Here is a 13,404-nt window from a genome sequence, read left to right on the forward strand (position 1 = left end):
CTGAACGCACGGCAGTGTGGTGACGCCACCGCGCCCCACCCCCACCCGCCCTTGAACGGCATTGTGTTGCCGGGGTCGCGCCTCAGCGGCGGAACAAGATGGCGGCGCGGGCTCCAGGTCAGAGCCGGGGCCCCGGGACAGGGGTAGAGGGAGAGGTCTCCGCCGGGAGAGCTGGGGCTGGCTGTGTGTGGGTGTGGGGGTGAGTGCGATGTGTACGTGAGTGAGGGTGTGTGTGAGTGTGTGAGTGTGAGTGGGAGTGTGGGTGAGTGGGAGTGTTTGTGTGAGAGGGTGGGTGTGTGAGTGAGGGTGGGTGTGAGTGGGTGTGTGTGAGTGAGTGAGTGGGTGTGTGAGGGTGTGAGTGGGAGTGTGTGGGTGTGTGTGAGTGGGTGTGTGTAAGTGAGGGTGTGTGTGTGGGAGTGAGTGGGTGTGTGAGGGTGTGAGTGTGGGTGTGTGTGAGTGTGGGTGTGTGTGAGTGGGTGTGTGTAAGTGAGGGTGTGTGTGTGGGAGTGAGTGGGTGTGTGAGGGTGTGAGTGGGAGTGTGTGAGTGTGGGTGTGTGTGAGTGGGTGTGTGTAAGTGAGGGTGTGTGTGTGGGAGTGTGTGTGTGTGGGAGTGTGTGAGTGTGGGTGTGTGTGAGTGGGTGTGTGTAAGTGAGGGTGTGTGTGGGAGTGTGTGTGTGTGGGAGTGTGTGTGTGTGAGGGTGGGTGTGGGAGTGTGTGTGGGAGTGTGTGTGTGTGGGAGTGTGTGAGTGTGGGTGTGTGTGAGTGGGTGTGTGTAAGTGAGGGTGTGTGTGTGGGAGTGTGTGTGTGTGAGGGTGGGTGTGGGAGTGTGTGTGGGTGTGGGAGTGTGTGTGAGTGAGGGTGTGTGTGTGAGTGAGGGTAGGTGTGTGTGAGTGAGGGTGTGTGTGTGTGTGTGGGAGTGTGCGTGGGTGTGTGGGGGAGTGGGTGTGTGTGCGTGGGTGTGATGTGGGGGAGTGGGTGTGTGGGTGTATGTGTCCCACACGACAGGGGCAGGGTGGGGGTGTCTGTCTATCTGAATCTGTATCTCGACATATACTCACCATCACTGGTTGTTGCATACGTTAGGAGGGTCATGTGCTAAGTAGCATTTAAATATTAAAGTGGGCCTTAAAGGTCAACGTCTCAGCACTTCAACTCCCCCTCCCATTCCCAGTCTGACCTCTCTGTCATGGGCCTCCTCCAGTGCCATAGTGAGGCCCGCCGGAAATTGGAGGAGCAGCACCTCATATTTCGCCTGGGCAGTTTGCGGCCCGGTGGTATGAACGTCGACTTCTCCAACTTCAGATAGCTCCTCTGTCCCTCCCTTCCCCTCCTCCTTCCCAGATCTCCCTCTATCTTCCTGTCTCCACCTATATCCTTCCTTTGTCCCACCCCCGACATCAGTCTGAAGAAGGGTCTCGACCCGAAACGTCACCCATTCCTTCTCTCCCGAGATGCTGCCTGACCTGCTGAGTTACTCCAGCATTTTGTGAATAATGTCTCAAGACCATTAATTGTTTCCAACTTGGCCTTGAAGGTCTTAACGTCGGGTGCAGTGCCAATGTCATGGTGGAGATGATTCCATTCGCGAATTGTCTTTGGGTGCAGTGAATAGCCGTAACAGTCTTTAATTGTTGGGATGATGTTGTATTTGAAAACCCCCAATTGCCTGGTCTTTGGTTGTCTGGATGAATTTGCAGATTGAAGATGACTCTTGATGTCGCTTGGAAAGTACAGAGAGATCGTTGATCCTAGAGAGAGAGAGAGAGATGGAGAGTTTGTTCTCCTCACTGGGGGTCAGTGTCAGGCCCTGCCCGGCGCTGCCTCATCCTGGGCAAACCTGCCGCACAGTCTGGAGGTCACTGAATACTTATGTAAATGTGATATTTCAGTTATTTCGTTTTAATTACTTTGCAAAAATTTCTAAACAGCTGTTTTTGCTTTTTGATTATGGGGTATCGTGTGTACATTGATGATAACAAAAATGAATTTAATCGACTTTAAAATAAGGCTGTAACATAACAAATTGTGGAAAAAGTGAAGGGGTCTGAATACTTTCTGAATGCACTGTAAGTGAGGTTTTGCATTTTGGCAATGTGAGATCAGGGCAGGGCCTACATATGGAATGGCAAAGCCCTGGGGAGTGTTAGAGAATGATATGACAAGTAGATCGGGTGGTCACAAAGGTTTTCGGTACATTGGCCATCACCAGTCAGGGTATTGAGTGTGAAGATTATGTTACATTGTACAAGACGTTGGTGAGGCTGCATTTGTAGTGTTGTCAGAAGGTCATGTGATAGGAGTAGAATTAGGCCATTAGGCCCATCAAGTCTTATCCGCCCATCAAGTCTAATCCGCCCTTCAATCATGGCTGATCTATCTAGCTCTCCGAGAGTGGCAACACAAGCATTGAAGTGGTAAAGAAGGTGTGCAATATATTTGCTGTAATTTGTAAAAGTTGGAAAATCAAGTTTCAGCTATAAAAACGTTGGTTAGCTACGTGTGGAGTATTGTGTGAAGTTCAGATCGCCACATTATGAGAAGGCCGTGGAGGCTTTAGAGAGGGTGCAGAAGAGGCTAACTAGGATACAGCCTAATCTGGAGAGTATCAGCAATAAGGAGATGTTGGATTGTTTCCTCTGGGACATTGGAGCATGAGGGGTATCACCGGCATATATAAAGTTGGAGGCATAAATACTGTAGATGGTTGATCTATTTCCCAGGAAGAAAATGTCAAGTGCTAGAGAGCATAAGTTTAAGGGAGAGGGGGAAAGTTTAAAGGAAATTTCTGAATTAATTTTGATTTACACAGGCAATGGAAGATGTCTGGAACACCATGGCTGGAGGGAATGTGGTGGAAGCAGATAGAACCATAGCAAATAGGTGCAGGGATAGGCCATTTGGTCCTTCGAGCCAGCACTGCCATTCAATGTGATCATGGCTGATCATCCAAAATCAGTGCTTTCTCCCCATATCCCTTGATTCCGTTAGCCCATAGAGCTATATCTAACTCTCTCTTATGAAAACATCACAGAAATAATAGCAAAGAACAAAGAAGTATTTAGAAAGGACTTGAACAGGCAGGGATGGAGGGAAGAAAGCATATGGTCTGGTTGCATCACAGCTTGGTTTGGGAATCGCTCTGCCGAAGACCAGCAGAAGTTGCCGAGTTGTGGACATAGCCCGGTCCATCTCACAGACCAGACTCCTGACCACTGACTCCATCTGCACTTCACACTGCCACGGAAAAGCAACCAACATAATCAAAGACTTGTCCCACGCCGGCCATTCCTTCTTTGCTCAGCTCACGTTGGGTAGTAAGTATAGAAGCTTGAAAGTTCACACCAGACTCAGGAGTAGCTTCTTCTCCTCTGTTATCAGGCTTCTGAATGGTCCTTACATGAGCTAGGGTACTACACATCTACCCCATTGTGGACATTGGGCTTTGTCTCTGGAACTGTTGCACTGCAATGTTGAGAACTATACTCTGCATTCTATCTTTCCATTTGCTCTACATAATGTTTTTGAGTTTGGTTTGAGTACATTTATCTGATAAAGTACAAAACAAAGCTTTTCACTGTTCCTTGTTACAGGAATATAACAATACATGACAATATAAACCTGAGCATAAATATAGTCAATGTGCAAGCAAATGGAATTAATTTAAATTGGCATCATGGTCAGCATCAACGCAGTGGGCTGAAGGGCCTGTTCCTGTGCTGCTCTGTTCTAAGTTCCTGTATCTAATTTGGAGTTTTTTCCTCTGCCGCAGACTAACATGTTCTCTATTCTTCCCTCAGTCAAAGCAACAGCTGGTTTGTATCTGAAGTTTCAGAAATGGTATTTTAATGCTGCAGGATTCAACAAGTTGGGTAAGTTTTATTTATAATTATTCCACATTTTCTTTTCCAATATTCGGGATGTAGAAGTTGCTCACAAAGGGATCATCCCTTGTTGTCTTCAACATGCTGGTCATAATTAGCTCCCTTCAACTGATGCAATGCAGTAATGAGTACAGAAAAGATTTACACGAGTGTTGCCAGGACTTGAGCTGCAGGGAGAGGTTGGGCAGCCTAAGACATTTCCTCGTAGCACAGAAAGCAGTGGTGATCCTATAGAGTCATGCAGCATGGAAACAGGCAATAGACAATAGGTGCAGGAGTAGGCCATTCAGCCCTTCGAGCCAGCACCGCACGGCCCAGCTTGCTCATGCTGATCAAGATGCCTCATCTACTCGAGTCCTACCTGCCAGTGTTTGGCCCATATCTCCCCCTCCAAAACCTATCCATGTACCTGTCCAAATGTCTTTTAACTTATAGGACCATGTATAAAATCATGAGGGGAATTGATAGGGTGAATACACAGTCTTTTACCCAGGCTAGGGTAATTAAGAACCAGAGGGTGTACATTTAAATTGAACAGGGAAATATTTTATAGGAACTTGAGGGGAAACCTTTTCAAACAGATGGTGGTGGGTATATGGAATAAGCTGCCATAGGAGGTAGTTGAGGCAGGCACTATAACAACACTTTAAAAGACATTTGGACAGGTACATGGATAGGAAAGGTTTAGAGGGATATGTGATAAGCGTGGGCAGGTGGGACAGTGTAGCTGGGGCATCTTGGCAGGCAGGTACACGTTGGGTCAAAGGGCCTGTTTCTATGTTGTATTAATCTATGGTACAATTATTATTGTGAGTATTCCTTTGGATCACTAAAACAATCACATAACGGTGCTCTGTAAATTCAAATAGCAATCTCTTCAAGGCAATAGACAATACAATAGACAATAGGTGCAGGAGTAGGCCATTCGGCCCTTCGAGCCAGCACCGCCATTCAATGTGATCATGGCTGATCATTCTCAATCAGTACCCCGTTCCTGCCTTCTCCCCATACCCCCTTACTCCGCTATCCTTAAGAGCTCTATCTAGCTCTCTCTTGAATGCATTCAGAGAATTGGCCTCCACTACCTTCTGAGGAAGAGAATTCCACAGATTCACAACTCTCTGACTGAAAAAGTTTTTCCTCATCTCCGTTCTAAATGGCCTACCCCTTATTCTTAAACTGTGGCCCCTGGTTCTGGACTCCCTCAATATTGGGAACATGTTTCCTGCCTCTAACGTGTCCAACCCCTTAATAATCTTATACGTTTCGATAAGATCCCCTCTCATCCTTCTAAATTCCAGTGTATACAAGCCTAGTCGCTCCAGTCTTTCAACATATGACAGTCCCGCCATTCCGGGAATTAACCTAGTAAACCTACGCTGCGCACCCTCAATAGCAAGAATATCCTTCCTCAAATTTGGAGATCAAATTTGCACACAGTACTCCAGGTGCGGTCTCACTAGGGCCCTGTACAACTGCAGAAGGACCTCTTTGCTCCTATACTCAACTCCTCTTGTTATGAAGGCCAACATTCCATTGGCTTTCTTCACTGCCTGCTGTATCTGCATGCTTCCTTTCAGTGACTGATGCACTAGGACACCCAGATCTCGTTGTACGTCCCCTTTTCCTAACTTGACACCATTCAGATAATACTCTGCCTTCCTATTCTTACCACCAAAGTGGATAACCTCACACTTATCCACATTAAACTGCATCTGCCATGCATCTGCCCACTCACACAACCTGTCCAAGTCACCCTGCAACGTCATAGCATCCTTCCTCACAGCTCACACTACCACCCAGCTTTGTATCATCTGCAAATTTGCTAATGGTACTTTTAACCCCTTCATCCAAGTCATTAATGTATATATATATATATATATTTTTTTGTACTTTTGCTGCTCTAACATACACCAATAACATATAACAACTACAGCATGGAAACAGGCCTGTCCGGCCCTACCAGTCCACGCCGACCATTCTCCCTGACCTAGTCTCATCTACCTGCACTCAGACCATAACCCTCTAATCCCCTCTTATCCATATACCTATCCAATTTACTCTTAAATAATAAAATCGAGCCAGCCTCCACCACTTCCACCGGAAGCCCATTCCATACAGCCACAACCCTCTGAGTAAAGAAGTTCCCCCTCATGTTACCCCTAAACCTTTGTCCCTCAATTCTGAAGCTATGTCCCCTTGTTGGAATCTTCCCCACTCTCAAAGGGAAAAGCCTACCCACGTCAACTCTGTCCGTCCCTCTCAAAATTTAAAAAACCTCTATCAAGTCCCCCCTCAACCTTCTACGCTCCAAAGAATAAAGACCCAACCTGTTCAACCTCTCTCTGTAGCCTAAGTGCTGAAACCCAGGCAACATTCTAGTAAATCTCCTCTGTACCCTCTCCATTTTGTCGACATCCTTCCTATAATTTGGCGACCAGAACTGCACACCATACTCCAGATTCGGCCTCACCAATGCCCTGTACAATTTCAACATTACATCCCAACTTCTATACTCGATGCTCTGATTTATAAAGGCAAGCATACCAAACGCCTTCTTCACCACCCTATCCACATGAGATTCCACCTTCAGGGAACAATGCACAGTTATTCCCAGATCCCTCTGTTCCACTGCATTCCTCAATTCCCTACCATTTACCCTGTACGTCCTATTTTGATTTGTCCTACCAAAATGCAGCACCTCACACGTATCAGCATTAAACTCCATCTGCCATCTTTCAGCCCACCCTTCCAAAAGGCCCAAGTCTCTCTGTAGACTTTGAAAATCTACCTCACTATCAACTACTCCACCTATCTTAGTATCATCTGCATATTTACTAATCCAATTTGCCACACCATCATCCAGATCATTAATGTAAATGACAAACAACAGTGGACCCAACACAGATCCTTGGGGCACTCCACTAGACACTGGCCTCCAACCTGACATACAATTGTCAACCGTTACCCTCTGGTATCTCCCATTCAGCCATTGTTGAATCCATCTTGCAACCTCACTATTAATACCCAACGATTTAAACTTCTTAATCAACCTTCCATGTGGAACCTTGTCAAATGCCTTACTGAAGTCCATATAGACAACATCCACAGCCTTGCCCTTACCAATTTCCCTGGTAACCTCTTCAAAAAATTCAAGAAGATTAGTCAAACATGACCTTCCAGGCACAAATCCATGTTGACTGTTTCTAATCAGGCCTTGATTATCCAAATAATTATATATATTGTCCCTAAGTATCTTTTCCATTAATTTTCCCACCACAGACGTCAAACTAATAGGTCTATAATTGCTAGGTTTACTTTTAGAACCTTTTTTAAACAAAGGCACAACATGCGCAATGCGCCAATCTTCCGGCACCATCCCTGTTTCTAATGACGTTTGAAATATTTCCGTCATAGCCCCTGCTATTTCTGCACTAACTTCCCTCAATGTCCTAGGGAATATCCTATCAGGACCTGGAGACTTATCCACTTTTATATTCTTCAAAAGTGTCCGTACCTCCTCTTCTTTAATCCTCCTAATTTCCATCACTACTCTACTTGTTTCGCTTACCTCACATAATTCAATATCCTTCTCCTCGGTAAATACCGAAGAAAAGAAATTGTTTAATATCTCCCCCATTTCTTCCGGCTCAGCACATAGCTGTCCACTCTGACTCTCTAATGGACCAATTTTATCCCTCACTATCCTTTTGCTATTGACATATCTGTAGAACCCCTTGGGGTTTACTTTTACATTACTTGCCAAAGCAGCCTCATATCTTTTTTTCGCTTTTCTAATTTCCTTTTTAAGATTCCTTTTACATTCTTTATATTCCTCAAGAACCTCATTTACTCCCTGCCGCTTATATTTATTGTATATCTCCCTCTTTTTCCGAACCAAGTGTCCAATTTCCCTGGAAAACCACGGCTCTTTCAAATTATTATTCTTTCCTTTCCACCGAACAGGGACATAAAGACTCTGTACTCTCAAAATTTCACCTTTAAATATCCTCCATTTCTCTATTATATCCTTTTCATAAAACAACAATTTCCATTTCACTCCTTTTAAATCCTTTCTCATCTCCTCAAAATTAGCCTTTCTCCAATCCAAAATCTCAACCCTTGGTCCAGATTTGACCTTCTCCATAATGATATTGAAACTAATGGCATTATGATCACTAGACCCAAAGTGCTCCTCAACACATACCTCCGTCACCTGACCCATCTCATTTCCTAACAGGAGGTCCAACACTGCCCCTTCTCTGGTAGGCACCTCTATGTATTGCTGCAAAAAACTATCCTGCACACATTTTACAAACTCCAAACCATCCAGCCCTTTAACAGAATGTGATTCCCAGTCTATATACGGAAAATTGAAATCACCCACAATCACCACTCTGTGCTTACTACTAATATCTGCTATCTCCTTACATATTTGCTCTTCCAATTCTCGTTCCCTATTTGGCGGTCTATAATACACCCCTATAAGTGTTGCTAAACCTTTCTCATTTCTGAGTTCCACCCAAACAGCCTCCTTAATCGAGCCTTCTAGTCTGTCCTGCCAAAGCACTGCTGTGATATCCTCCCTGACAAGCAATGCAACACCCCCACCTCTTGCCCCTCCGATTCTATCACATCTGAAACAATGAAATCCTGGAATATTTAATTGCCAATCGCAACCCTCCTGCAACCATGTTTCACTGATCGCCACAACATCATACTTCCAGATGTCAATCCAGGCTCTAAGCTCATCCACCTTTCTTACAATGCTCCTAGCATTAAAATATACACATTTAAGGGACCCATCATTTCTTATTCTCAGTTTATTTCTTTTCCCTTCTTTCTCTCCTACATATTGGGTCTGAGTGTTTCCCTTTTCTGCCTCCTGCTTCACACACTGCCTATTAGCTATCTGTGTTTGAGTCCCTCCCCCCAACCGTACTAGTTTAAAGTCTCCGCAGTTATTTTAGCAAATCTCCCCGCCAGAATATTGGTTCCCCTCGGGTTCAGATGGAACCCGTCCTTTTTGTACAGGTCATACTTCCCCCAGAAGAGGTCCCAATGATCCAGAAACTTGAAACCCTGCTCCCTGCACCAGTTCCTCAGCCACGTATTTATCCTCCACCTCACTCCATTCCTATTCTCACTATCGCGTGGCACAGGCAGTAAGCCTGAGATTATTACTTTGGAAGTCCTTTTTTTTTAACTCTCTTCCTAGCCCCCTGAATTCTCCTTTCAGGACCTCTTCCCTTATCCTACCTATATTGTTGGTACCTATATGTACCACGACCTCTGGCTCCTCTCCCTCCCCTTTCAGGATATCCTGGACACGCTCAGACACATCCCGGACACCGGCACCAGGGAGGCAAACCACCATCCGGGTCTCCCGACTGCGTCCACAGAAACGCCTATCTGACCCCCTCACTATAGAGTCCCCTATTACTACTGCTCTCCTCTTCCTTTCCCTACCCTTCTGAGCAACAGGGCCGGACTCCTTGCCAGAGGCCCAGGCACCGTCGTTGCCCCCAGGTAGGCTGTCCCCCCCAACAGTACTTAAACAGGAGTACTTATTTCCAAGGGGTACAGCCACCGGGGTACTCCCTAGTCCCTGCCTCTGTTCCTTGCCCCCCCTAACAGTGACCCACTTGTCTACCTCCCGTAGTCTAGGAGTGACCACCTCTCTGTAACTCCTATCTATAACCTCCTCACTCTCCCTGATCAGACGGAGGTCATCAATCTGCCGCTCCAGGTTCCTAATACGGTCCCTTAGGAGCCCCATCTTGTCACACCTGGCGCAGATGTGGATGTCTGGAAGACTATCAGACTCCCAGATTCCCCACATCCGACACCCAGAACAAAAAACTGCCCTGGCAGTCATACTCTCCAAACAAAGCCCCGCGCTCGGTTACTAAACCTACCGCCCGGCCGCTACTCCAACCGCTCCAACCGCCCACCCAAAAGAACTGAGTGATCTCCTGGGAGAGGCGAAAAACCGGATAAAAAACCCAGGCCAATTTGGGAAAAAATCCGGGAAATTCCTCTCCGACCCCAAGCTAGGCGATCGAAACTAGTCCGGGAGATCACACAGGTCTTACTCCTTACTATCCCCACACAATCCCCACACAATACTTCCCAAGCAACACAGCTTGGTGATGCTTGCTGCTGCTTGCTACTGCTGCTGCTTGCTGCTGCTGCTACTGCTGCTAATGCTGATTGCTGCTGCTACTGCTGATTGCTGTAAATAGCTGCGGTCCCAGCACCGAGGCTTGCAGTACCCCACTAGTCACTGCCTGCCATTCTGAAGGCATCTAGCAGTCTTTCTCTTGGAAGCCATTGGGTAACTATTTGTTTTTTCCATATGAATTTCACTGTACATCTATTGGGGGAAAAAAAGCAAAAGCAAAGCCTACTTTGGAGCTGGTTTGCCAGCCTGAAGGTAAATCTGTTAAACATGTTTAGTTTCCATTTGGAAAGATTAGTTTAGTTTTGAGATGCAGCGTGGAAAATGGGCCCTTCAGCCCACTGAGTCCACATCGACCAGCGATCCCCGCACACTGGCACTATCCTACACACTAGGGGTGATTTATGATTTTACCGAAGCCGATTAACTGACAAACCTGTACCTCTTTTGGAGTGTGGTGGGAAACCAGAGCACTTGTAGAAAAACCCACGCAGGTCACGGGGAGAACGTACAAACTCCGTACAGACAGCACCTGTAGTCAAAATCTAACCCGGGTCTCTGGTGCTGTGAAGCAACAACTCTTCTGCGATTTTCTGAATTTTCCATGTCCACCAGTGTCACGTGCATGTCTTTCCAGGCCTTTTGCGGGATGACACATTGAATGAGAATGATGATGTGAAGGAGGCTTTGAAGAGGTTGCCTGAGAACCTTTACAATGACAGAAACTTCCGCCTAAAGCGAGCTCTGGACTTGAGTATGAAGCAGCATATCCTTCCGAAAGATATGTGGACAAAGTACGAACAGGTAAGTTAAAAGGACATTAAAGAGGCCATTAGATGGGCACTTCGATGTGCAGGGAACAGAGGGATATGGATAGACACAAACAGCTGGAGTAACTCAGCGGGACAAGCAGCATCTCTGGAGAAAAGGAATGGGTGACATTTCGGGGTGAGACCCTTCTTCAGACGCTCGGGTATGAAGAGATGGATGCCATCTTGACCCTCGATGCTCAATAACTTGACTGATGAAGGCCAATGTGCCAAAAGCCTTCTTTACCAGCTTTTTTACCTGTGATGCCACTGCCAGGGAACTATGCAGCTGTACTCCTAAATCCCTCAGCTCTACAAGCTCCAGGACCCTACCATTCACTGAAAGTCCTGCCCTGATCTGACTTTCCATACTGCAATATTTCATACTTGTCTGCATTAAACTCCATTATCTATTTCTCAGCCCAGTTGATCTAGATCCAGCTGTGAATTTTGATAACCATCTTTGCTATCTATGATACCACCCACTTTAGTGTCACCTGCAGCCTTATCTACTCATGCCTTTTGCATTCTCATCCAAATCGTTGCTGTAAATCGTAAACCGCAATGGGCCCAGCGTTATCCCTGAGGCATTCCACGAGTCACAAAGAACAGGAGTAGAATTAGGTCATTGGGCCTATAAAGCCTACTCCGCCATTCAATCATGGCTGATTTACCTCTCCCTCCTAACCTCATTCTCCTGCCTTCTCCCATAGTCACAGGCCTCTGGTCCGAAAAACAACCCTGTAGGTTAACCTCTGTAAATGGCCCCCAGTGTGTAGGGAGTGGATGCGAAAGTGGGATTACGTGGAACTAGTGTGAACAGGTGATCGATGGTCTGCGTGCACTCCGTGCTGCGTGCTGAAGGGCCTGTCTATACCGTGTCTCTAAACTAAACTAAATCACCTTTCTTTTGGTTTAATAGGATGAACGCTACCTTCAACCATACCTTAAAGAGGTTATTTGTGAACGAAAGGAGAAAGAAGAATGGGATAGGAAATAATTTGGATTCTGGTTTTGTTTGCAAATATATTATGCATTCAGTTGTATAGACCATTTGCAGCAGAAATGCAGCTTGGTAAAAATAAATTCCACTTTTAAATTGCACGAAAGCAATTGTTTTTTTGCTTCGGCATTGAATTATCAGCTTAAAACTTGCTCTTTAAATCTTTCATGGCCAATTTAATTTGGGTGATTTATTTTATTAAGCAATTGTAAATAAAAATCGGCCCTCAAGTATGTGTGTGACAGGCAGATTAAAATAACATCAAAAATCAAATTTCTATTAAATTGCATTATTTGTTTCTGTTCATCTGGTATTGTTCAATCAGTCAAGAATAATGCAAAATTGCATGGTGTCATTGTACATTCACCCTTACATTAATTTTTTCTCTGAGATTGAAATAAATATTTAAGGATTATTCTGTCATCTTATTTGGTAATGATTGTAAGTTTATTTTTACTTTGCATTTGGTTTCTAAATTGACCAACAGAAAACTTCATACCGAGATTGCAATACAACACAACACAAACTGGTCTGGTTCAGGATGAATTAGAATAACATTTTGATTCTTATTAAACACCTAGCGTTTCAGTCTGAAGAAGAGTCGTGATCTGAAACTTCATTATGCATGTTCTCCAGAGATGTTACTCCAGCACTTTGTGTCCTTTGGATCATCTAAACCTTTCTGATCCAAGCTCTTTTTAAATGTTGTTATACTACCTACCTCAACTACCTCCTCTGGCAGCTCATACAATACAATACAATATATCTTTATTGTCTTTGTACAGGGGTACAACGAGATTGGGAATGCGCCTCATACGATGCAATAATTTAATTAATTTAAACAACAACAACCCAACAAATTGTAACAGTTTTAAGACAGAATAAAGTGCAAGTAGATCTGTGCCGGATCACTGTGCGATGTGACCATCCGGCTCAGCAGGACCGGTTCATAGCAGCTATGGCCCTGGGGATGAAGCTGTTCCGGAGTCTGGAGGGCGGGCGTAGACGGCCTTGTATCGTCTGCCCGATGGAAGGAGGTTGAACAGACTGTTGCAGGGGTGTGAAGAGTCTTTGTGGACACACCACCTCCAGAGTGAAAAAGTTGCCTCTCGGGTACCTATTAAATCTTTCCCCTCTTACCTTAAACTTTGCCCTCTGGTATTTGATTCTCTTATCCCGGATAAAAGACTATTTTATGAATGATTGGATGGCTTTTGTTGTAGGAACATTCTCCAGTGTAGACGTTGGACTGGAGTGAAGAGCCAGGTAATCAAAGAACAGACATTAACATCAAATGGGCGGCAGATTTGCTGCTTTACAGCGCAAGGGAACCGGGTTCGATCCCGACTACGGGTGCTGTCTGTAAGGAGTTTGTACGTTCTCCCTGTGACCTGCGTGAGTTTTCTCCGGGTGCTCTGGTTTCCTCCCACACTCCAAAGACGTGTTAGGTTAGTTGGCTTGGTAAAATTGTAAATTGTCCCTAATGTGTAGGATAGTGTTAGTGTGCGGGGATCGCTGGACGGCATGGAC

At 45.5% G+C, this 13,404-nt stretch overlaps 1 protein-coding gene across 2 annotated transcripts; it reads left to right on the top strand.

Moving 5' to 3' along the window:
* uqcrb (ubiquinol-cytochrome c reductase binding protein) lies at window positions 1-12,289 on the top strand. 2 transcript variants are annotated; one of them, XM_078398485.1, is made up of 4 exons: window positions 1-117; window positions 3,798-3,869; window positions 10,700-10,866; window positions 11,794-12,289. In XM_078398485.1, exons 1-4 carry the CDS (start codon window positions 99-101, stop codon window positions 11,869-11,871), a joined length of 336 nt encoding a protein of 111 aa, XP_078254611.1. In that variant the 5' UTR covers window positions 1-98; the 3' UTR covers window positions 11,872-12,289. The 2 variants fall into 2 exon arrangements, with proteins under 2 accessions (XP_078254611.1, XP_078254610.1); XM_078398484.1 differs by lacking the exon at window positions 1-117 and having other exon boundaries at window positions 3,776-3,869.
* The last annotated feature ends 1,115 nt before the right edge of the window (window positions 12,290-13,404 follow it).

The sequence above is a fragment of the Rhinoraja longicauda genome, chromosome 4 (genome assembly GCF_053455715.1).
Source record: "Rhinoraja longicauda isolate Sanriku21f chromosome 4, sRhiLon1.1, whole genome shotgun sequence".
In the NCBI taxonomy this organism is placed as follows: domain Eukaryota; kingdom Metazoa; phylum Chordata; class Chondrichthyes; order Rajiformes; family Arhynchobatidae; genus Rhinoraja; species Rhinoraja longicauda.